Source organism: Orycteropus afer, unplaced genomic scaffold (genome assembly GCF_000298275.1).
Source record: "Orycteropus afer afer isolate SDZICR_OR568_19922 unplaced genomic scaffold, OryAfe1.0 scaffold00026, whole genome shotgun sequence".
Classification (NCBI taxonomy): domain Eukaryota; kingdom Metazoa; phylum Chordata; class Mammalia; order Tubulidentata; family Orycteropodidae; genus Orycteropus; species Orycteropus afer.
This window is the reverse complement of record NW_006921613.1, coordinates 10,878,727-10,903,514: the sequence shown is the minus strand read 5'-3', so window position 1 is coordinate 10,903,514 and position 24,788 is coordinate 10,878,727. Positions and strand designations below refer to the sequence as shown.

General features: G+C 39.9%; 1 protein-coding gene across 1 annotated transcript in view; it reads right to left on the bottom strand.

The window, feature by feature from the left end:
* FBN1 (fibrillin 1) overlaps positions 1-24,788 on the bottom strand; it is a 357,319-nt gene that overhangs the window by 49,334 nt on the left and 283,197 nt on the right. Inside the window, exons 40-48 of the mRNA XM_007935310.1 lie at positions 22,978-23,046; positions 22,746-22,871; positions 21,470-21,592; positions 20,636-20,794; positions 17,865-17,936; positions 14,372-14,497; positions 6,912-7,034; positions 2,590-2,715; positions 316-432 (exon numbers count right to left, since the gene is read on the bottom strand). Of these exons, the coding sequence (XP_007933501.1) occupies positions 316-432; positions 2,590-2,715; positions 6,912-7,034; positions 14,372-14,497; positions 17,865-17,936; positions 20,636-20,794; positions 21,470-21,592; positions 22,746-22,871; positions 22,978-23,046 (1,041 nt within the window). The remainder of the gene's footprint in view (positions 1-315; positions 433-2,589; positions 2,716-6,911; positions 7,035-14,371; positions 14,498-17,864; positions 17,937-20,635; positions 20,795-21,469; positions 21,593-22,745; positions 22,872-22,977; positions 23,047-24,788) is intronic.

Below are 24,788 nucleotides of genomic sequence, written 5' to 3'. Positions count from 1 at the left end.
GAGGCAATCTACTTCCGTAGTGATACTGCCTCGGAAACCCAAGGAGGGGTCGCTATGAGTCGGGTCCGACTCGACGGCACATAACAACAACAACAATGAGCATTTCAACAAAAGGAATGGAGGTAGCTCCTATACTTGATATTTAATTGGCACACTATAATTGATGAGACTTTTAACCAACTTTTATGCATCTGATACCATGCATTAAAGAAAGACCCTGTCATACTGGAGAGGATGCTAATTATGAAGGACATGTATAAAACTGACTTCCTTTGGTGATGTGCTATTCTTCTACAATCATTGTGTAACACACACCTATGCAGTCATTGTTGTGAGAAAGGATGAAACCATGGTTGCAGCGGCAGTTGAAGGAACCAATTGTGTTTCGGCAAGTTCCATTCCCACAGGCATCTTTTTCACACTCATTGATGTCTAGTAGGAGTAAAAGTCATAGAGAAACATAATTAATAAAGGAAGAAAATAGAGAACAGGTTACAAGTTTACCAAGGGCAAAAGGGCATGAGGGCATAGATTTATAATTTCTTGATGTAGCTCTGTGAATGGTAGCTCCCTGTAATAAACCAGTAAGAGGCAAGTCTAAGCTTTGGGAATAAATCCTTTCCTTGGTTGGCATGTGAAAGGAGGCAAGCTAAGGACATGAGAACTGGACAAGAATTATTTTTTTCTATTTTCTTGTAGAATTCTCTATCCTTGCCACTTTCTCTCAAATATTTTCACTTGAAAATGGAAACATTCTGTGTGCATCTGGGTATTGATCTGTTGCCACCTTTGGCAAACGTCAGCCTTTAAGATTCTCACTCCAAATTTACCAAAAAAGCAGTGACTTGCCCAACATTACCACACAATCAGCAACAAAACATCTCAGCTCTCTAACTCACCTAGCATTTTAGAGATCCTTTTGTTTTCCCCAATCCATGCCTCAAAAACATGACCATGCCAGTCAGACTTCTTTCACTCTTCTTTAACTATTCCATGAGATGGCACTTAATTTAGTTCTTTCATACTTCCCTGCACTGTAATTTGTCTTTTTACTGGTCTATGTCTTTTCTCTTCGACAATTTTGTAAAGCTGTTTTTGCATCATATACATCTTTGCATCTCTCCATAGTAACTAATCTGTAAAGAGTGGGTGTACAGACACTAAGGAAGAAAAAAGATGTAAAGAAATGAAAGAAAGTTGCTACTGCTGATTTTGTGAGAGTGAAGCTGAAAGAGGAGGGAAAAGGAGTGGAAACTAATGTCTAAAGTTAGCAAAACATAGTGTTTAGAGTTAGGATTTCCTTTCCTTTCAAATTTTGGACATGAAGATAAATTATCTGTGATCCTAAATCAAGAAGCTGTGGCTGGCTCCAGAATGACTTTAATGCGTGTGTGTGGTTGAGGATGTATCCAGAGGAATCAACCTGCCAGCATTCAACAACTTCTGCTTTGGTTCATTTTTAGCCAAGCTGGTGAAGTTCTTTGGTGAGGCAGGGGTGGGAGTTCTGCATAATTCAGATGGGATGAGGAGAACGTTGGGCAGGGTTTCATGGTGATGAAGGGGTTAGCTCCAAAGAGATGAGCAGGGCTGATTATGCCCCTTTAATTTAAAACTTGTTATCTGCCCTAGAGAAGACAAAACTTCGTAAGATTGTTTCCAAGTTGATGAATCCAGTTAGAGCCAAAGGCAAGCATTTTAAGCATTCCTCTATTGATTGTTCTTCTTCCAGCTGTGAAAGTGATTCATGTTCTTAAAGACCCCAGTAGACTTAAAGGATATTGCCTTAAAGTAGAAAAAGTAAGGGAGGAAAGGGAGAAAATGGATTGCCTATTTGGAGCTCTGGTAGCATAGTGACTAAGGCACTTGACTGCTAACCAGAAGGCTGGCGGTTCAAACCCACCAGCCACTCCTTGGAAGGAAGGTTGGGCAATCCTACTTCCGTAGTGATACTGCCTCGGAAACCCAAGGAGGGGTCACTATGAGTCGGGGCCGACTGGACGGCAAATAACAACAACAAGAACAACATTTGAAGTTTATTCTAACTCAGTACCTTGATTCAGTAGTGAAACCAGGGGGGAGATTTAAAATCCTGAGCTCTTTTCCCCCAGGAGAATTATTCCTAACTTTTCTTTTTTAAAAACGTAAATCTGTCTTTCAGAATTTGGTACAAACTAGACCCTTCTTTAAAAGTACCCATACTCACACTCAAAAGATAAACTGTGTTCCAGAGAACAATAAGACATAGCCACGTTTTAAGGTAAATATTGTAATAGAATAATGAGCTTTTAGTATTAATAACAATAAAATTTTGACCTTATTATCTTCCTCTTTAGCAAAATGTTTTTTGTTTTATTTTGGAACTGACAGCCAAATGATTATCAAGGAAAGTGTTTATTATATTCACATTATAAAAGATGAAATGCCAAAGGATATTAACACTGTGTACACTTGTCTGTGTTTTTGTTTTGTAAATAGCAAAGCAGTAAAGGAACAAGAGAGATTTAGTCTTTAATTTCAAATATATTCAGATGGCAAGTGAATTTTTCAATAGGATATGAAGAAAAAATAAAACAATAATCACATACTCACCCAAACACATGGTTTGATCAGCATTTGTTTTAAAGCCAGTGTGGCAAAGGCAATAGAAGCTTCCAGGAGTATCAATACACTGTCCATGGCTGCATATGTTGGGGATTTCTTGGCATTCATTGCGATCTGCAAATAAAAACATCTTAAGCATCATAAGTGAAAGCTTAGAAGGAAAAATCTAATTGGATAAGTTACTTGCAGGTATTGGACTCAGGATAAATCCTAGTTCTAAACTAATGCAGTAAAACAGACACTGGTGTTCTGTTCCTTTTTGTCTCCAAACTGGTCAAAACTTACTTTCATTTACTGGGCATATTCTGATTAAGTTAACAACACATGAAATACTGTAAACGAGGGAAGTATTAAAAATATGTTCTGAAAAGTGTGAGAACTTAGGAGTAGAATGGGGGGGATCTAAGCTGAAGAAGCTTTTCTATCTGATTATTTGCTTATGCAGTACCCCAGCCTGTGGAATTAACTGGAGTATGTTGTTGAGCCTAGATTTGGTGCCTTAAATCACGGCATTTTCATGGCTTCCCTTGGAAATGTGTATCAAAGTCAAACAAACCCTGTTGCTCAGATTAGTTTTCTTGAAGGACAACCCACATGGTCCCTTATTTAAGCTTCACCTCATTGTTTTGTCTTATTCCCATGACCTTTTGTTCCATCCTAACCAAGTGTCCATGTCTACACATGGCTTCTTTCAGTATTTGACAATCCTAATGTTATTTATTCATATTTGTTCAAAGGAAAGACCTCTCACCTTGCCTCTGCCAGTCTTTAAGGTGCAAGTTATACTTATCATCAATTGAATATGTGTTGTTCTCCTAAAATCTGATTATCTGAGGAGTAGAACTTCACACATGTGTCCACGAATCACATAATTACATGCCTACTTTGGTCTCAATTTAATTCTTTTAAAGCTCTCAATAATCTATGTTTAGAGCAAATATAATTTGAAGAACATTAAGCCACGCTGATTTTCCAATGTCATAAGACAGAGCACACAGCAGATGGCCATTTTTGCTGTACATGCTAGAGGGAACAACAGTGCCCTTCTCTTAGTTGAATAATCTCAACCGGCTGTTTGCCTGCCCTGCCTGCTGAGAAAACAACAATTGGGAGTGGACTCTGGTAGCTGCACAGAGAAGCCTTGCTCATGCCACACAGGTAGCTATTCCCTCCATTTTATGTGCCCTGGTTGCCATTTTTGCAACTACCTTTCCACTATATAGCACATTTACAGCTTATGAATCACCATACCATTTAAAAGGCCCATCTGAAGTTCAGTATATCATTAGAATGGGACTATGTGAGAGAGATCAGGAACTATTAATGCTTCTATGCTGAAATGCTGGTTAACCTAACAAATTATAATTATTTCCATTTGAAAAAATGGATTTCAAATCAGCATATTGTTCCCAGGACAGGCAGAGGAAATTAATTTGTACTTCCAAGCTCAGTGAAGGGAGCTAATTCTGAGCAAGAGTGTTTCAGGGCCTCCTGCAGATGGTCCAACTCTTGGGCACCTTCAGACAGTAATGGATCTCAGAATATGCAGGAGACAATTGCTTTTTTCATATCTGGGTCCCACAAGGGTATGGGGCGCATTAAGGATTTTCTTAGAAAGGGATCTGCAGTTAGGATTTTTTCTTCTACCATCGCCTATTTCACGATGGTATGAAAAAATGGAAAATGTAACATGGAGCCTTTGAGGTTTTACTGGGGAAACAGAAAGTTATAATTAACTTAATTGTGAAATTCTTACTTTGTTTTGACAGAAACAAGAAAACTAGATTTCTACCCTAAACTCTCAGGAGATGATGTCTGAGGCTGGGTCAGCTGAGAGGAAGGAGACCATACACAGTGGTTGGGAAGAACCTGCCTCTTGTCTTCAGCTGGGAAAGAATGGGACAACATTTATTCTAATTGTCCAGCTCCTGAGGCAAAGTGGCCTCCTGGCCTTAGATATCATATTGTTCTCTCCAATCTCTCAGCTATGGCCAGTAGTGATTTGGAGTCTGACATGATGTATTTATGAGTTCAAATAAAAATCTGTAGAGATAAAGTTCCAGCTCTTCTCATTTTAAATGCAGGGGGAGAGAAATATTTCACAACATGTCCGAAACACGTCAACTATGGGATAGCATTTAAAGACACTTAAAAAAAAAAAAAAATGAAAAGAAAGATGTAAAGAAAGCTGTTTCCAGAGTGAAGTCTTCAACCCTAGAGGCTGAGCAGTTACAAAGTTCAAGCACATTCTCCCTCTGCTGAGGATTTCAATGAATGCAGAAAATGGAGCTTTTGGCTACAAATAACACTACCAAAGTTATCAGTGGTAAAGCCTGACCTGTTTTAAATAGATTAATGTTACTATAAAAAAAATACAGGCGCTCTGGTAGCGTAGTGCCTAAGGCACTTGACTGCTAACCAGAAGGCTGGCGGTTCAGACCCGCCAGCCACTCCTCGGAAGGAAGGTTGGGCAATCTACTTCCATAGTGATACTGCCTTGGAAACCCAAGGAGGGGTTGCTGTGAGTTGGGTCTGACTCCACAACACATAACAACAACAACATAAAAAAATACAAAAGGGCTTAATCTCCAGCAGGCCACGCCTACAGTTCTCATCTTGGTATATAAAGAGCTCCTTCCCGCTTCTTGCCTGAGTATGAAGTGGTGTGAAAAGGCACATTCTATATAATCAGTGATTATTTTAAACGGAATTATTTCACCCAATTTCAAAGAAATACAAATTAGGAGTAAAATGCATGGAAGTGGTATCAATGCCAAATTGCACTAGGGTGTTGTGGTTCATATCAGAGACGTCTCCACTTCTCCTGGTCTGTTTTTTTTTTTTTTTAATATAAATGCATAACAACAGCTCTGTTGACAAAACGCTAAACACTTGCACATGTTCCTTTAAGCTCAACAAAACAAGTCTTGATACTCAAAGTGATTTTTTTGTTCTGCTATTACACTCTCTTCCCACCAAGTTCTCGTAAAACAATGCAAAATGCCTTGCCGAGAGCAGTACACTTCCTACCACTTAATCACTCGTGGGCAAGGAAATCCAAGGAAAATCTGACCATGCTCCCTTGTGTTGTTTCATTCACAAATGCATAAAATATCCAGGAAATTCCCTGCAAAAGGTGCCCTAGGCAAAATAACACATTCTTCCTGACCACCTTGCTAAATATACAATGATTACATAAATTTATTCCAAGGTATTATTTTGCTTCTGGCTAAAACACCAAGAGTTTTAATTTTTATAACACTAGCTATAAGATAGAATCAGATACTTAATTTACCATCAATTGAATTTACTAATTTACTCATCCTTCTTACTTCTACTAAATCTCTGAACAACCAAAAATTTAACCCACTGTGGACACAGTTCCTGATTTTACTGCAGGTGATTTATTAGCTAAAAAACGTTGTTAATATCTGCTGCCATCTGTGAGTGATCTTTCAGCTTTAAGATATTTAGGTTAAAAAAAAAAATGCTGCTGCTGCCTCTGTTTGATTTGTGCAGGTTAATCTTGGCAAGCTCAGAAGAGCTTCAACTGTCTAGATTTGGGATGTGTGGCTGAGATGGTGACAACCTCACTTGCCTAGTGCATTATATGTAGAAAGAAAAAAAAAATTGGTCCTAAATATTGGTTAAGGGAGCATGTGCATGCATGTATTATTATCTAGTATCAAGATGGCCTTGATTCATGGTGACCCAATGCACAACAGAACAAAATGCTGCCTGGTCCTATGCCAGCCTTATGACTGGCTGCAGATTGGACAATGCTGTGCTGTGATCCATAGGTTTTTCACTGGCTGATTTTCAAAAGTAGATAGATAGGCCTTTCTTCCTAGTCTATCCGGGTCAGGAACCTGCACTGAAATCTGTTCAGCTATCACAGCAACGTGCAAGCCTCCACAGACAGACAGACATGCCTGTGTTTGAGGTGCACTGGTCAGCGACTGAACCCAGACCTGGGATGGGTGGCTGAGATGGAAAGTGGGAATTCTACCACTGAACCGTCACTGCCTCCTCTGAGAGTGAGGTGGTGGTGGTGGAGTATTTCTAGGGAAGGGGCAGTGGACAGGCAAATATGAAATTTATGTACATGATTTACTTGTTTATTAAAAAGTGTACAGTCATTTTAGCTTCCCCCCCCAACTTAGTTATTAGAGCTCAGCCATGTAAATGTTACTTAATTCAAGGTTAATTCAGGTTCTTCAATCTAACCATCTCAGAAGAAATCCAGTCACTGGAAGCTGGGTAGCTGGACCTCTTTAGCAGGAGCAGCCAGCCAGGGGGGAACCACATACCATTGCACTGCCCAGTGGAGGTGAAGCGGTAGCCAGGCTTGCAGTCGCAGCGATAGCTGCCCGCAGTGTTGATGCACTCGGCGTTGCGCTGACACACCGGGCCGTTCTGACACTCGTCAATATCTATAAGCAGAAGAGGATCAAATTCAAAGGAGAACAGACTCTGGTAGTCAAGTCAGAGAGGCCTTGCACATAAAAATGCATGTTTTCTTATTTTGATTTGTTCTATTAGAAAGAAAATAAAAGAATCAAAACCCATTTTTGAAATTTTCCACTTTACTAATATTTTTAATAAAACTGAGTACTAGATTTATGACCATATATGGACTCTAATGATGCTCATGTCCCCCCCCCTCCCAAAAAAAAAAAAAAGTCATGAAAGTCAGCTTTTAGAGCCAGGACTTTTGGGTGTAGAGCAAGATCACAGAACATCTTAAACTGTATTTACAAAAAGCCCAGGATTCTATGATTCATTGAAGCTCATTTTGTCTGGAAGTATAAAGTCCCTGGAACAGAGCACCTCAAACTTTAAGGTACATGGGAATCACTTGGGATCCTGCTAAAGTGCAGATTCTGACTTAGCACAGCTGGGGAAAGACCTGGAATCTCACATTTCCAACAAGCTCCTAGGTGATGCTGGTACCTATGCTCTGTGCTCCTGGTCCATGGACCATCATGGAGTAGCAGGGCTCCTACCAAAATTACTGCAACATGGCAGTCACAGCAAGGAAATGCAACATGAGAAGCTGCACAAAAAAATGCTGAAAATAGCTCAACTCTTATTACCTACGAAAATAATGAATGGATACTGTATGCTCCAGAGGTTGGACTATGCTCATAAGGGAGTTTGTCTACCTTTTTTTCCTTTGTTTTTAAACATGCACCTAATATAATTCTAATTCATGACATCACAAATGTTACTGCACAGTCCAGGCTACCACAAAGCAAATCACATGTTCCTCTTCTCCCTGCTCCTGTGAAACAATCTAACTGAGCCCAGTACAGGGTACTAGCCTATAACATAGGCAACAGAGGCCCTCAGTGCCACTGCTACATTTACACACAGAAGTTGGCTCAGCCAAAGAAGTTCCCACAAGGGGGCGGCAAATGTAACAACCAAGGTTTCACAGATACCTGTTAGTACGCCTGCTTATATGGGGGGAAAAACTTCAGGACTACTCACTCTGCCAGAGTGTGAATTCCTGCATAACTTGGGGTGGGTTTTACCTCTCTGTGTAACAGACACAAGACCAGATGACATAGGCCCAGCACCTTCTCCCTCACAGAAACACACTGAGGGTAACTGTCATTGTTGTGTTGTTGCTAGGTGCTGCTGAGTTGGTGCCCACTCATAGCAACCCTATATACAACAGAATAAAACACTGCTTGGTCCTGCACCAGCCTCACAATCCTTGCTATACCTGAGCCCATGGTTACAGCCACTGTGTCAATCCATTTTGTTGACGGCCTTCGCCTATTTCACTGATCCTCCACTTTACCAAGCATGGTATCTTTCTCCAGGGAATGGACCGTTCTGACATGACTAAAGTAGGTGAGACAAAGTCTGGCCATTCTTACTTCCAAGGAGCATTCGGGCTACACTTCTTCCAGGACAGATTTGCTAGATCTTCTGGCAGTCCATTGCACTTTCAGTATTCTTCACCAACACCACAACTCAAAAGCATCAACTCTTCTTCAGTCTTACTAGTTGTCCAGCTTTCACATGCATACGAGGCTACTGAAAATAGACTCAGGTCAGACGTACCTTAGTCTTCAAAGAGACATCTTTGCTCTTCAGCACTTTAAGAGGTCTTCTGCAGCAGATTTTCTCAGTGCAATACATCGTCTGATTTCTTGACTGCTGCTTCCATTGGTGTTGATTGCAGAACTAAGCGATATGAAATCTTTGACTTCAATCTTTTCTCCACTTACCATGCTGCTGCTTGTTGGTCCAATTGTGAGGATTTTTGTTTTGTTTATGTTGAGGCGTAATCCATACTGCAGACTGTAGTCTTTAATCTTCATCAGTAAATGCTTCAAGTCATCCTCCCTTTCAGCAAGCAAGACTGTGTTGTCTGCATATCGCAGGTTGTTAATGACTCTTTCTCCAATCTTGAAACCACATTCTTCTTCTTATAGTCCAGCTTCTCAGATTATTTGCTCAGCATACAGATTGAATAAGTATGGTGAAAGGACACAACCCTGACACACTCCCTTCCCGATTTTAAACCATGCAGTGTCTCCCTGTTCTGTTCGAACAACAGCCTCCTGGTCTATGCACAGGTTCTTCATGAGCACAATTAAGTGTTCTGGAATTCCCATTCTTAACGTTATCCATAATTTGTTATTATCCACACAGTCAAATGCTTTTGCATAGTCAATAAAACACAAGTAAACATCTTTCTGACATCAGCAGTGCTATTCTTTATCCCATGTCCTCTTCTGAAACCAGCTTGCATTTCTGGAAGTTCTCTGTCAATATACTGCTGCAACCATTTTTGACTTATCATCAGCAAGATTTTACTTGCATGTGATATTAATGATATTGTTCGATAATGTCTACATTCTATGGGATCACCTTTCTTTGGAACAGGTACGAATATGGATCTTATTCAGTCAGTTGGCCAGATAGCTGTCTTCCAAATCTCTTGGCATAGACGAGTGAGTGCCTCCAGTGTGGCATCCGTTTGTTGAAATATCTCAATAGGTATTTTGTCAATTCCTGGAATCTTGGTTTTTTTTTTTTTTTGCCAATTCCTTCAGTGAAGCTTTAACTTCTTCCTTCAGTATTATTGGTTCTTAATCATACACCACCTCCTGAAATGGATGAACATTAACCAATTTTTTTTTTTTTTTTTTGGTGCAATGACTCTGCGTATTCCTTCCATCCTCTTTGATGTTTCCTGCATCATTCAATATTTCGCCTGTAAAATCTTTTAGTATTGCAACTCAAGGCTTGATTTTTTTCCTCAGTTCTTTTAGCTTGAGAAATGCCAACCGGGTTCTTCCTCTTTGGTATTCTAACTCTAGGTCTTTGCCCATTTCATTATAATAAATGACTTTGTCTTCTTGAGCTGCTCTTTGAAATCTTCTGTTCAGCTCTTTTATCTGGTCGTTTCTTCCATTTGCTCTAGCTACTCTCCATTGAAGAGCAAGTTTCAGAGTCTCTTCTCACATCTATTTTGGTCATGTCTTCCTTTCCTGTCCTTTTAATGACCTTTTGCTTTCTTCATGGATGATGTTCTTGATGTCATCCCACAATTGCTCTGGTTTTGGGTCACTGGTGTTCAGTGAGCCAAATCTGTTCTTCAGATGGTCTCTAAATTCAGAAGGAATATAATCAAGGTCATATTTTGGCTCTTGTGGACTTGTTTTGTCTTCAGCTTCAACTTGAACTTGCATATGAGCAATTGATGGTCTTTTCCACAGTCGGCTCCTGGCCATGTTTTGGCTGAAGATACTGAGCTTCTCCATTACCTCTTTCCACAGATGTAGTCCATCTGATTCCTGTTTATCCCATCTGGTGAGGTCCATGTGTATAGCCACCATTTATGTGGTTGAAAAAAATTATTTGCAATGAATAAGTCATTGGTCTTACAAAATTCCATCATGCGATCACTGGCATCATTTCCATCACCAAGGCCATATTTTCCAACTACCAGCGATTCTTCTTTATTTCCAATTTTTGCATTCCAAACACCAGTAATTATCAATACATCTTGACAGCATGTTTGGTCAATTTCAGACTGCAGAAGTTGGTAAAAATCTTCAATTTCTTTGTCTTTAGCTTTGGTGTTGGTGCATAAATTCTAATAATAGTGGTATTAACTGGTCTTCCTTGTAGGCATATGGATATTACCCTAGCTTCTGACAATGCTGTACTTCAGGATAGATCTTGAAACATTCATTGTAATGATGACCACCACACCATTCCTCTTCAATTTGTCATTCCTGGCAAAGTAGATCACATGATCGGCCGATTCAAAATGGCTAAAACCAGTCCATTTCAGCTCAATAATGCCGAGGACATTGATCTTTATGTGTTCCATTTCATTTATGACAACTCCCAGTATTCCTAGAGTCATATTTTGTACATTAATGATTTGATTATTAATGGATGTTTGCAGCTGTTTCTTCCCAGTTTGAGTCGTGCCACATCAGCAAATTGTTGTTAGTTGTTGTTGTTGTTATGTGCCATCGAGTCAGACCTGACTCATAGCAACCCCTCCTTGGTTTTCCGAGGCAGTATCACTATGGAAGTAGATTGCCCCATCTTCCTTCCGAGGAGTGGCTGGTGGATTTGAACTGCCAGCCTTCTGGTTAGCAGTCAAGTGCCTTAGGCACTCTGAAAGCTTTACTCCATACACATCATTAAGGTTGACTCTATTTTGAGGAGACAGCTCTTCCCCAGTCAAGTGCCTTCTGACTTGAGGGGCTCATACTCCAGCATTATATCAGACAATGTTTCAAGGATATTCTTAAACTTTTCCAGTAATGCATCAGACAGGGTTTCACTGCTATTCATAAGGTTTTCACTGGCCAACACCTTGAGAAGTGGATGACCTTTTCCTTCCTTTGAGTTAGTCTTAGTCCAGAAGCTCTGCTGAAATCTGTCCACTATGGGTGACCCAGCTGGTATTTGAAATACTGGTGGCATAGCCTGCAGCCTTACAGGTACATGCAAGCCACCACAGTATGACAAACTGACAGATGAGTGGTAGACTTGTCATTATCATTGGAGAAGCCAAATGGTGTCATAGACAAGCTTTTCTGTGACATGCCAGGCCAACATCTGATTATGTGCATACTTGGAAAGAGCAGAGGCATTGAGGGGTGCTTTCTAAATCACTTTGGGAATCCATGTCAATTTCAGTGTTGTTGAGGGATGTATTAAATCAACCTTCATTTACTGATTCTGAGAGCTATCAGGGTGCAGGAAAGTAGCAGACTCTGGATAAAACACTCACCCTGGAGGTGAACATTCTTTGAAAGAGAAACCAAAAGTTGGCGTAATCTCAATATCCACTGAATGTTACCCTGAAAGCAAAGCACCTTGCATTGGTACAGAGGCATGTTTTCAATCTTACGTGTGTAGCACAGCCTAGGTTGCCTTGGCAGTCATGGGTAGCTTTGCCTATTGGTTCTTGTTAAGGACTACTGCTTAGGCAAATACAAGTACCTGGGTAAAGCAACCATCAGAGGGATCTCTGAATAGAAGAGGAGAGATGCCGTAAGATGGTGAAAAGAGGAAGCATATATGACAAGAGGAAGATTATGGCTGCAAAGAAGGGAGCCAACTTTAGCACTCTAAGGTCATCTGCTATGGGATCCCTTCTCTCCTACATCATGCTTTCTATCCATTCAGGTGATCCTTGATGGTCTCCCAAAGCACAAGGGCTAGGGCCAAGGTCTGGAATGGCTGTCTCCCTGGGAAGGCTCTGAATGGCTATCATGCGATTCGCACTAACACACAGGCAGGGTTAGGGACACGTTCTGACTTGGTCACAATAATAACGAAAAGTTTGGGTGAGGAGAATTTAACAAATATGTGGTTAGGACTACACCTACTCCTTACTTATCAATTATCTCATTAGTCAACATTTTGCATTCATGACCAAAGTAAAAAATCTACTATCTGACTGTCTTGCACATAACGATGCACACCTGGCAATAATAAAACGCTGAGGTCCTGATTGGGTCCCTGACTGGTGGATGCAGAAAGGACTCTCGTATTGCATGGTATTTCAGGAAAGGAAGGGGGCATGGTCACCATAAGCTGCTAGGGTGCCTGGCAGAGTGGAGGAGGGGGACTGGAGTGAGGTCTGCAGGGATGGGATGCTACCTGGCTGGTCCTTGGTGCTTAGAGAGTGCTGAGGTACAGATAGAAGCAGCCAATGTCCTGAAGGTGGCCCACCCTTGGGGAGGAAGCAAGACCCTGGAGTCTGATCAGAAGGAGCCCTGAGATGTGGACCCAAGTCAGCTGACTGGCACCTGTGCAGCTCCTTATGCTTCCTTGATGTCCCCTTCTGGGCAGACACAGATAAGGGTAGGGCAGGCTATCTGGGCAAGGGTGAAGTCACCAGATGAGTGGCTATCATCAGCTGCAGTTTAAGGTCAAGGGCAGAGGCTGAGCTTAGCTGTCACATCCTTGGAGAAAGCTTTAGATTGTCGATTCTCAAGGGGACACAGAGGCACAAGGGGACAGGGCTGCCTAGCAAGAGCTGGGAGATGCTTGAGTGAGGTGCTGGCAGGAACACTCCGTGGGCAGCATGCACCCCCCTGGTACCCAGGCTCTCCTGCCAGACAGGGAGCCCCCTGCCCCAGACAAAGTCACCAAGGGCATTTTGGGGTTGTTCAGGGGATTAGCTGGGTAAGACAGGAGAGGCGGGCAGTGCTTGGACCACCTTGGCTCTGAAAGACTAGGCAGCCCTCCCTTGTGGGTAGCAGATGGGGCTGAGCTCTCCTAAGGTAAAGTAGGGGCGGGGGAGGCAACAGAGGCAGGTGACCTCAGCAGGTGCCCAGCAGGACATTCACAGTATGAGGGGGTGAGGTGATGTGGTCACCCTCCATTATCATGTAACACTGATTTTCACATAAGAATCTGATCTTTGGATCCTAACCACGTGGGTAAGTGATGAGTGGGTGTATAACATTACTCTTGGTCTATAAGTTGTCCCAAGTTTAGGAGAAAAAGGTTCTTTAACATTAAAATGTTGACATATGTGCTCTAAGGGGTAATAACCCTTTCTAATGTGAACAATAACTCTTCTAGAGACTCCAAGCTAAGTATTACATAGGAAAATATTCTAGCTATCCTAGGGCACATGCTTTATTTAAAAACCAGCAATGTCCTTTTTACTAAAATGTAAAAGAACACTATCTTACCCAGATGTAGGGAAAAATATGAAGTGCTGTGAGGAACACTCAGACTCACAGTACATATACATGGCAACAGGAGGATAATTTGAAAATGAAAAAAGTACCATTTGCATCCATGCCAACATTCTTCATATAAAATCAAATTTGCTGCTCTTGCCATTTGGAATTCTCTCATGAGTTTGGAATATTTGCATTAACCTTGTTTTTGCTTGGGAGTAGCAAAGTCTACGTTCGGAAGAGATTCAACTAAAGATGACTGCCCACTACTCATGTTTGCTTTCAAGTAAAGTGAAACAAAAGCAATCTGTGTGACATGCCCAGGAAGACCAGGCTTTTTTTTGTATTAGCTGGGAAATCTAATACATTATGTGTGGGGGGTGGGGTAGGGAATGCATAGCCTGGTTTTTCCACTGGGAGCTGAACTCTTCTATTTGAAGTTTCACGTCATTCCATACCACATCCCTCACCATTCTCAGAGCTTGATGCATTTCTGAAATTTCAGTGTTGTGAAATTTGGCACATATATGTGGTCAACAAGCTCATCAGTTGATTCATTTCTGGATAGTTACAATACTACTTACCTTCACAAACCAACAACTTGTCATTATAGAAAAATCCCACTGGGCATTCACATCTGAAGCTACCAACCATGTTGATACATACTCCATTTTCACAGACTCCTGGGATCTCCCGGCATTCATCAATATCTAGAAAAAAAGCAGCTGTGTATGACTGCCTGCACCACACAGGGTCCCTGTGCAGGTAAACTGGGTTAAAAGTCAGCAGTTTATAACTCACTGTCCTACATAAGTGTGCATGTGTTAACGTGGTGGTGGTGGGAGTAGGGTCACATCAGTGAGCAGCAAATTGAAATAATTAAGCTACTTTCCAGACACTCATGTGTCTATCTGATTTAGTATCTATCTTTTTGGTTTTCTTTCAGAACAGCAGCTTTGTACAGTACAGGTAGGAGTCATCCACTGGGAACTGTGCACCTGAGGAGCTGAATAGAAGTAACTGCCAAGAGCAAGTGGCCTCACTACCCAAGACTACAGTGATGTTTGGCTAGAGTGACAAAGGTGAACTGGTGAAGAACAGAAGAGGAGCCCACGGTCATAGTCAACTCTGATCTTTCAAATATCACTTTAACTCCCCCACTCCTCCCTTTAGAAAGAAGGCGGGTCAAACTGGAGATGCAAGCTGGGCCCAGGTTGACTTTGAAGACTGTGTCACCACTAAGAAAGGAGACTACAACAGACCATGCACTCCCTATATCTGGAGGTTGGGCTTGACTGCACCATGTGATAAAAGTGCAATTCAAATTTGTTAAACAAAGGATCAGAGTCTGGAAGTGGAGCTGGTGAGCATCAAAACAGGGCTAGAATAGGAGTGAGGGCAGAGCCAGGACCAAGGCTACAGAAGCAGGGCTGGCCAGTGACTGAAGGAGGCTGACAGGCAGGCTTCTTTCTTACCAGCCTGGCTCGGTCCACTTTCTGTCTTACCCACTTTTAAATCTTGACCATTTAAACATCCTCTAGGCTAATAATAGTAATAATACTAATAGTGACTATCTCACTGTGTTCCTGGTACATTTCTAAAGCATTCAGACTGTATTTACTCACTGAATCATCACAGCCATGCTATGCGATGGTCTCCAGGTGTGATGACTATCTTCACCATGCAGATATTGCAACTGAGGCCAAGCCAGAGGATGCAACTGGCCAGAGACCACACAGCCAAGAAGAGGTGGGTGAGGATCTGAGACTAGGAATCTGCTGACAGGCTAGCCTGCCTCCTACGTGTTTTTCCACATTCTAGTCATACAATCTTCACAAGATCATTATCAAAACACTTGCTATCCTGGAGGGCCCCTCCATCAGCCCCTTGGTAGAGTTTGACAAAACACGACAGAAGTAAAGTGTTGGTCTACTTTACAGGGCTTTCCAATGCACAGGCTCTTGATTACTGTCATTACTTTCCTTTCGATATTATAGTCTCAGGAGCCCCTACACAGTTCTCTGTTTGCAAAAGTTGTTAGCAGAAGATTACAGACTCAAATGCTGTGATTTCAGAAGAATCACACTCTAAAACCAGCCTGTTTTAAGGGGGAAATTTGATAGGCCACTGATTTACTTTTGATCCCTTTCTAAAGGACTTCATTTTTTTTCAAGGCAAATCAACTTATTTAATGGAAAAACAGCTTAGAATTCCAAAGGGTAAACTATTATATTGAACATAGGCAATTAAGTTTTCAGATTTTTTTACATTTGTTGAGTTCATATTGTTAAAAAGTTCTGAGAACATCACTACTGTGTATCAACAAACAAACAAAAATTCAGATGTCATTCTTTCAGTGTGGGTTAAAATATGAAATATTACATTCATATTCAGTTGTTTTAAATGTAAGTAGTGTGTATTATTATCAAGTTTAACAATAACAGGGTAAGTCAAATTTCTAGCTACATTAGGCATGAAAAAATAGCAAGAGGATATATTAAAAATTGTATTTTCTTTGCCTGCCTGGATTTTATTTGAACCTCAACTTGGAAAAGTTTATATTTTAAGACAAGATTAATAAACATGCTATAGTTTTAACCCCATTAGAATGGACTCTATAGCCAACAATCTTAAGATCTTTCAGAGGGAGAATATAAAGCTTAAAAAAATCAAAACAAAGTTCTTCAGTCATCTGAGTATTTTGTCATGGTGGAATCTGGTAACAATAAGTATATTGCTAAATATCACATTTCCAGTTTTGAAGAGCTAGAGGCAAAGTGAGCTATGACTCAGGAATGGATTCTGGGCCCAGTTCTGTTATTAATTAGTTGGGTGACCTTGGCTGAGTCCCTTCCTCTCTCTGAGCCTCTGTCTCAACTGTAAAGTACAGCATTTGGACTGGAAGATGTCTGAGGGCTCTTCCAGCTCTACCAGTGGAAGCTGCTAATGCTGTTTTGTGTCTTTGCTTGCTGCCAATATGGGAGGGCAGGCATCACTAGGGTACATGTCTGGTCTGTCCATGGAGAATCATGACTATTACAGACCTCTTATCTTTGGATCAGAGATTCCAGGGAGATTAAAAGATCTGTTTTGGGAAAGGGAAAAACAAAGTAGTAAGGGCCAGGTGTTTCATGCCAATGTCATTTAGCAGTTTTTCTTTCCAAACCATGAAGTTTCTTTGGATGTTGACTAGACTGTGGAGCCATATGGATTTGGCACTAAGGTAGCCAGGCTGATTGCTGGACCAGACCCTTGTTTTCTTAAACAAGGTCATTGGAAAGGCTGATGCAGATTTCACTTTACTTATTAGAAATAAGGTGGAACAAAGCAAGTGGTGATGTTTGCTACTAGACACAATTGCTCAGACTTAAGAGGGCATCTAAGGCTGCATATAAATCACACTAGGGAAAAACTCTGAGAATGCAATAGCTTTCCATCTATTTTTGTGTTACTTAGTTTTAAACCACAAAGGCATAACCTACATTGGCTGAACACTGTGCAGTATTTATGAATTTTGCACAAGCATCTCTACCATGTACTAATCTCTGCTCCAGTTCCCAGAAGGGTCTTCAGATTGCAAAGGTTTTTATTTCACATTTGAAATTCTCAAGTAGAAGACCTAAGGAGATGCCATGTGAGATAAAACTGAGCCACAGCAAGGGTTTTGTGTGAACAATCTACACGTAAGGATTAGTGTGAAAAGTCATATTAAACTCATGTCTTAGTCAGAAGGAAGGATTGAGAATTACAGTCAAATCAAATGTCAGCTGGCCCCACTCCCAGAATCTCTCTCTTTGTTGATGCCCAGGGTTGGGTGACTGTAATTCTGTGAAAAGCTTTCCAGTCCTCTTATTCATCAGCAACAAATACTGCTGCCAGTTAAGTGGAGATAAACAGTGTTTGCAAAGTTTGTTTCAAAGTAAGAATCAATGCTTCAATAAAACTAAATGGCATTGCTTAATGATTTTTCCTTGTAAGAGAAAAAAAAAAATCAAACTGAACAAATAATGGTATGTACTCCCTTTTCCTAACACAAAGGCAAAAACAGAAAGTTCTGACAATGCCATCATAACTCACCAACGGGTAAGCCGGTGTAAATGTCAATGACAAATCCTGGCCTTTGACTTCCGCAGAGTGTAGCAAATTCATCTGCAGGAGTTAAACAAAGCAGCGTGGAGTAGGACAGAGGTCAGCAAAGAACAATAATTGCACTGAAAGAAATTACTTCATAAATATTTCTGAAAAGTTCATTGGACTCATATATACAGTATTTTGAAGCATTTAAAAGAAAAAGCCAATCTGAAAATTCCCACAGATGTGCTCTTGTCCTTAAGACAACCACTAAAGGAAAAAGATCTCATGCTGATGTGCTAATGAGGGAGAAGCAGAGGTCCCCACATCATACTCCATGTCCTGTATGGGTCTGCCTGCTTGTGTTTGGGTTTCTACGTAGACAGTGCTCACTCTGGACCCAGGGACTGGCAAGAGTGGCTCTCTCCATTCTGCATTAAGAGATTTAAGAGTTTGAGGAATGCTATAAAAGCCATGTCATCAGTAGACAGAGGGAGAATGGAGCAAATCCAGCCAAATTCTTGACATCAGGTCTACTCATGGCTAATTTGGGTCAAGCAAGCAACCTTGGTCATTACTTCAATTTTTGGAGCTGGGTTTCTTTTGGTAAAGCACTGTCTCTCTCTCTCTCTCTCTGGGGCCTGAATTCATCCAAGTGGATAATAAAATATGAACTAAATGCAATCTGAGGTCCCTCTACCTCTGAGGTTTTGTTGATTCCTTATCACCACTCTCACTAGTAGGGTGTGAAATCAGTCCAAGCTCATGATGGCCATTGCTTTCCCGGTCAAACCCAGTGCAAATCAGTAAAACGTATCTGAAATTATTTTAATCAAAATTAAACACACTCTTCTCCTACTGCTTTATGTCCTTAATGTTTGAGTCTCTCCTTCCAATAGGTATCACACTAGCTGACACTGGAACTAGAGAAATTTCATTTTTGTTTGTTGTTATGTGCCATCAAGTCGGACCCGACTCATAGCGACCCCTCCTTGGGTTTCCGAGGCAGTATCACTACGGAAGTAGATTGCCCCATCTTCCTTCCGAGGAGTGGCTGGTGGGTTTGAACCGCCAGCCTTCTGGTTAGCAGTCAAGTGCCTTAGGCACTATGCTACCAGAGCTCCCCTAAAATGTATAGTTTTCACAGCTTATCCATGCCAGGATTTGGCCAGTATTGAACATGAAGAAGAAATCTTGCATTTCACTAAGACTCTGTAGATTCTTAAATTCAGACATTTCTGAAAATTCACATTAATCTATAAAAGTTGTCTCCAAAGTGGTCTGCAGGGGAATGTGTACTGATCCATTAGGATAAAAAAGAAAACATTAGAACTTCTATCTATCTGTATAAAATTCTTTAAAAAAAAAAAAAAAAAACTTTTACTTTGTTTGTATTTTATGATGTATTTAACATATTAGAACAGTTCATAAAAGTAACTGTTCTAATAAAATGTAACTGAAAATAAATAAATGTATAGATAAAGAGAGAGATTTTTACACTAAATATATACACCACCAAGTGTGTATGACTCTCAGAATTTTACTGCTAGGCATGTATGATCAAAATGTTTGAAGACCATTGGTTAAGATGACGGGTCAGCAAACTTTTTCTTAAAGGGCCAGAAAGTAAATATTTCAGGCTTTTCATGCTAGGCAGTCTCTGAAAAACTAGTTAAACTCTGCCATAAAAGCAGACACAAACTGTAAATCAATGAGCATGGCTGTGTTCTAATAAAATTATATTTAGGGACACTGGTTTCAAACTGAGATTTGAAGTTTATGTCATTTTCATATATAATGAAACATTATTCAAAAATCTGTTGCATGAATTTTCAAGTAGCATCAGACAATAAATGGGATATTTTAGTCACTGTGGGAAATGAGGTAGGTACTACAGACTATGTTCATCAATATCTTATATGATAGTTCATTTAAACACAATTATAATATTGTTAAATGATTCCAACATCATATATATGATATATACCATATGCTGTATGTTACAAGAAGAGTGTATAAAAATCTTCACCTCACTTACTCCAAAGATATAATTTAGACTTTTAAAAAACATAAATAACACTGTATTTTCTTTCTCTATGAGGATATAAGAAATTTCTCAGGTTTCAATATCAAGAAGAGTTGTGCTTTCCTCTACTGCTGAGTCTGCTTCATGGTCATTATGAATCTTATTGTTGATCGTGTCTTCATTTTTTTGGGGGGGGGTTGCTAAATAGCTTGGAGTCAAAACTATTTCTCATCTCTGGCAAGTGGTAGAAATTCCAGCTTTGATTTTGTGTACCATCCTTACTCTTGTTCCAACTTTCTTACCCTTGTTTGCCATTTGCCTTATAATTGCTTTATACTTGCATCTTTCTTGACTTCCTTTGATCTTTTTGGAACCAGAGTAGCTTAAAAGTAAGTAAAAAGAATAGGAATTATGGTTGATTTCTTTGTCTTTTTGGTTTGCTCTGTGTTTCCAGTCTTTCAGTGAACTCCTTAATAATGATAACCATGTTTATATTTTTGTGATATGGCGAGTCTACAAATATGGTGAATGAGTTAGTGTATATTTTAAAAGTGTGTTCTGTGATTCAATTTTTAGCTGGAAGGACCAGGATCAGCTATGAATTAAATACCTGTCTTTATGAGTTAGGTCATTTTTTCTTATGAAGACAAAAAATGCTGCCTTCTCTCCTTTTGATGGACACTGACTTTCCCAACTATTCACAGATAATAGATCAGCCTGTATTTTTGGTAAAGGTGACAATAAAACTCACCAGTGCTTGGGATGGGACATTGTTCACAAGGCTTATTCCAAGCCCGGCCAATGTTGTAGGAACAACAGCACATCTTCTTGGTCATATTGAACAACAGCTCTCCATCACAGGTCTGGTTGTCAGCATAATAGTTTCTATAGCACAAACTTCTTCTCATATCTAGAGGGAAGGATTGGTAATGTAGTGAAAATCACAACAGATTAATAAGGAAACACTCAAAAAGTGAGTTTCTTTTCTTAAATTAAGAATGTCCTACCATGTAACTTGACTTTACTGAGGGAAGAAATAGTTCTTTCCCATACAACTTTCCAGCTATCTATGCTGCTGTAAGAAAAAAAAAAAACCTTTAAAGAATGTATTCCTTGGCATTTCAGTGCCACTAAACTAAGTCATTATGAAGCTGTAGCATTAACAGACTTTACATGATTCTCTGCCCAGTTGCCTAGTAACAATTCTCCATTGCTATTTGGCAGTAAGTTTCTCATTTCCGACTCATGATGTTTTAATATGGTTGGTCACTGCTGTAAATAAAATTGTATAAAGATACACCCAAAAGTCAAACAAAAGAAGTACTATTAAACCATTGTTTGGGATTTTCCAATATTACATTTTAAAGAAAACTCTCAACCACCCACGACAAGAGATGGTGAAAAAATGCCAAGCTTATAGTTTACAGGGGAGGAGGCTCTCACAAAGACTTAAGTAAAGGGTTGGCAGGACTCACTTTGGTGAATAACATAACACCAAGGACTAATTGCTGGACTTTTAGGTTTTTTTTTTTTTGCTTTGACGATGAGGACCAAACATGAATTATTGTGAAAAGCTTACACTTACCCATGCAATTATTTCCCCCATTCACTTGCATGTAGTCAGGAGGACAAATACAGGTATAATTGCCAACAGAGTTGTAACATGTCCCTGGGCCACAGATTCCAGGAGTTTCACATTCATTCACATCTATAATCCAAAGAAAAGATGGTATGTGAATTCAACAACTTCCTTCTTTGGGAACTGAGGAGAAAATATACAAAGAACTTTGAAATCATGATAAGAAAAATATGTTTAATTCATCAGTATCTCTGGTTTGTGCTCATGTATGCATTTTCACAAAAGAAGGTTTTAGAAAATGAACTCTTGCCTTCTTACTTCTTACTCTACTAAACAAGTCCATGACATCCTCAAAGACATGCAGAGATGGAAATGAGGGAAATTTATAATTCTCAAAATTCCTTCAGGAAAGACAATCATATACTCAATATGTTCACAAAGTCTATGGAAGGTTATGTATATGCTGAAACCATCAACAGATGGCTCCGGGAACCTGCACCTGTGAGTTAACATGGAGACAGGCATTTTACCTCTCCGCTATCTTCACACAATGGGGGTTGATTCGAATCTCTGTTAACTCTTTGGATCTTAGAGCTGAGTCACTTATACAATGCTCCTCCACACTGTAGTCAGTGTCTACTTCACCTAATGAGTCACTTGGAGAGCCAGGGAAATGTTTCTCATGCAGAACACAGGAGGTCTCTTCCCCAACTAGTTGTGTGACTCCTGTGTGTAGATGAAAATCACCTCCCTCATCTTGATCTATGGCCCAAGTGCTCGGAAACCTAAAAGTGGTCAACATTCTACATCTTTACAGGAACATGGGATGCACAGGAGCCAACATTGACATCATAAAGCCAAACAGGCTGCCTCCTAAGAAAAGCTCATTTAATGCATTCATACAGATGATGTGTGGTCAAAGACAGGAAGAAGAGGAGCCTAGACAGTCCACAATACAGAGGTTTCTGAAACGAGACATGTGTTACTCTAATAAAAATGGAGTACCTAAAGAATGTGGAAAATTCTTTTGTAGGCATAAATGAGACAAAACTCCATTTTCCTTAGGAAAAGAGGGAGATTTAGAGCTTATTGGAAATGATATCATTTCAGTATAACATTAGTGCAAGCTGCCACATGTGTGACATATTTACTTGGCTATGTGCATATTTAGACCACTGTGCTATATTGCTAAACACTCCAGTTTTCCTAGTAACTGCATGCTGACTTTTGAGGTCAGTTCTCAATATTCAAAAGACCTTATCATTCTATAAGGGTCATTTACCGTCACACACTCGAGTGTCTTCATTCAGGTAGTAACCGGTTGGACAGCGACACTGGAAACTACCAAAAGTGTTGATACATTTCCCCCCTTGGCACAGCCCTGGAAGCTCCTGACACTCATCAATATCTATCAAAATGAAAACGACAGCATTTTTTTTTTTTCTTTCAGCATTGTAAATAAACCCAAGAAAGTTCAAAATTTGCACACTTTTAACATAAAGGAAATAGAATACCTTCCAATATAACAGTGATAGGGTTTGGTCTAAAGCCTTCTCCTCCAGGACAAAGAATTTTGTAGTCAGCTATGGAAACAAAAAGCAAATTGAGTTCTTTTGAATAGAAATTTCCAGAACTGCATCCTCATGAGAAGTACTAATATATTCAACTAAACCGATTCATTTTCAGGGATCTTTATGAGGTACCTCCATCTGAAGCAAGTTAACATCTTTGTATATATTAATAATTTTCAAATGGCTTTTACTCTGAGTGTCAAATAAAAGGCATGGGCCCCCCGTCTGAGCCTTCATCTACTCTCTTGATCTTTTACTCTTGTGAACTATTAATTCTCTATCTCAATCATTATTTCTTTTTGAATATTTCCTTTTCATTTCCTAAACTTTTTTTTTCATCTTTATGTTTTGCCTAAGGCATTTGAGTGCTAACCAGAAGGCTGGCGGTTCAAACCCACCAGCCATTCCTCAGAAGGAAGGTTGAGCAATCTACTTCTGTAGTGATACCGCCTCAGAAACCCAAGGAGGGGTTGGTATGAGTCAGATCCGACTCGACAGCAGTGAATGAGTTTATGTTTTGTTCAGACTTAGTTTTCAGGAATGGTAGATTTCCTTGGGAATCATTTGTTTCCCAACTGCTTTCCAAAGCTTCAGGGAAAACTGTTCTCTCTTGGTTCTCATTCTACTTCTCTCCTTAATGACTAGAAATCTTTCTTGCCCTTCTGGTTCTACTGATGGCAATATAGACTTTCTTGGTTTCCAAAGACAACTTTCTACAGTTTTCTTTGATTCCTTCTGTTAATTCTTTCATCCAAATATTTCACTCACTAATATTTATTTAAGTGCCACACACCAGCACTGTAATAGAATCAGGGACTCATGCATAAGACTGAGTCTAATCTGCTGCACCAGAATCAGTTTTCTCATAATCATCATGTTCTTTCCAAAACCGATAATCCCTGTTCTAGATTTCTGAAATTATCTGTGTACATATATAAATGTATTTATGTATATATTCCAAATGTAGCTCTGATCCAGATTTGGGGTAGAGCAGACCTCTGTTCCTTTGCCTAACATTATTAATCTATAGAGCTGACTCACCTACTTAAAAATCTTAGCTCCTTTCAGCATCAACGAAATTAACTATAATGCTCTTTTACTGTTTCTCTTCTTCTCTATCTATAATCACTCATCCTTTTCAAGTCTCGTCTTCCAGGTCTCATCGGTCCTTTAAGGCCCAGTTAAAAAGTTCACAAGGTCATCATTACCTTCTCCCAATCAGAACTGACTTCCCTTTCTTAAGAGAGACTGAGTATCTACTGGGCATTTGTCCTGTGCTGGGTACTTTACATATGCGATTTTATTTCATCCTAGTAGGTATTTACACATTTAGAAACCCAGGATTGCTAAATTAACTTGACCAAAGTTATATAGGTGACAAGTGGTAGAGTGTTAATTTGAAACCAGGTTGTGTTTTTTTCTCTGTGAACAATCATGGATTGTGTCTATTCATCTTTCTTTTCTTAGGGCACTTACTGAACTCTGCATTGAATTATAGCTAATATGTCCAGGTCACATTCTGCTTCCTAGGTTGTATACTCCTAGCCTAATTGGTTGTATACTCCTAGTCTAATTCATCTTTGCACACACAAAGTACATGCTCTAGGTACTCAGCAAATATTTTAGAAGAAATGAATGAATGAATGACTCTTCAACAAGGGAAGACTCTATACCTATTCCAATATATGATGTAAATAGCAGCCACTTACATTTGCCAGAGAAACTATATCTGACCCATGTGGAAAATGGGAAGC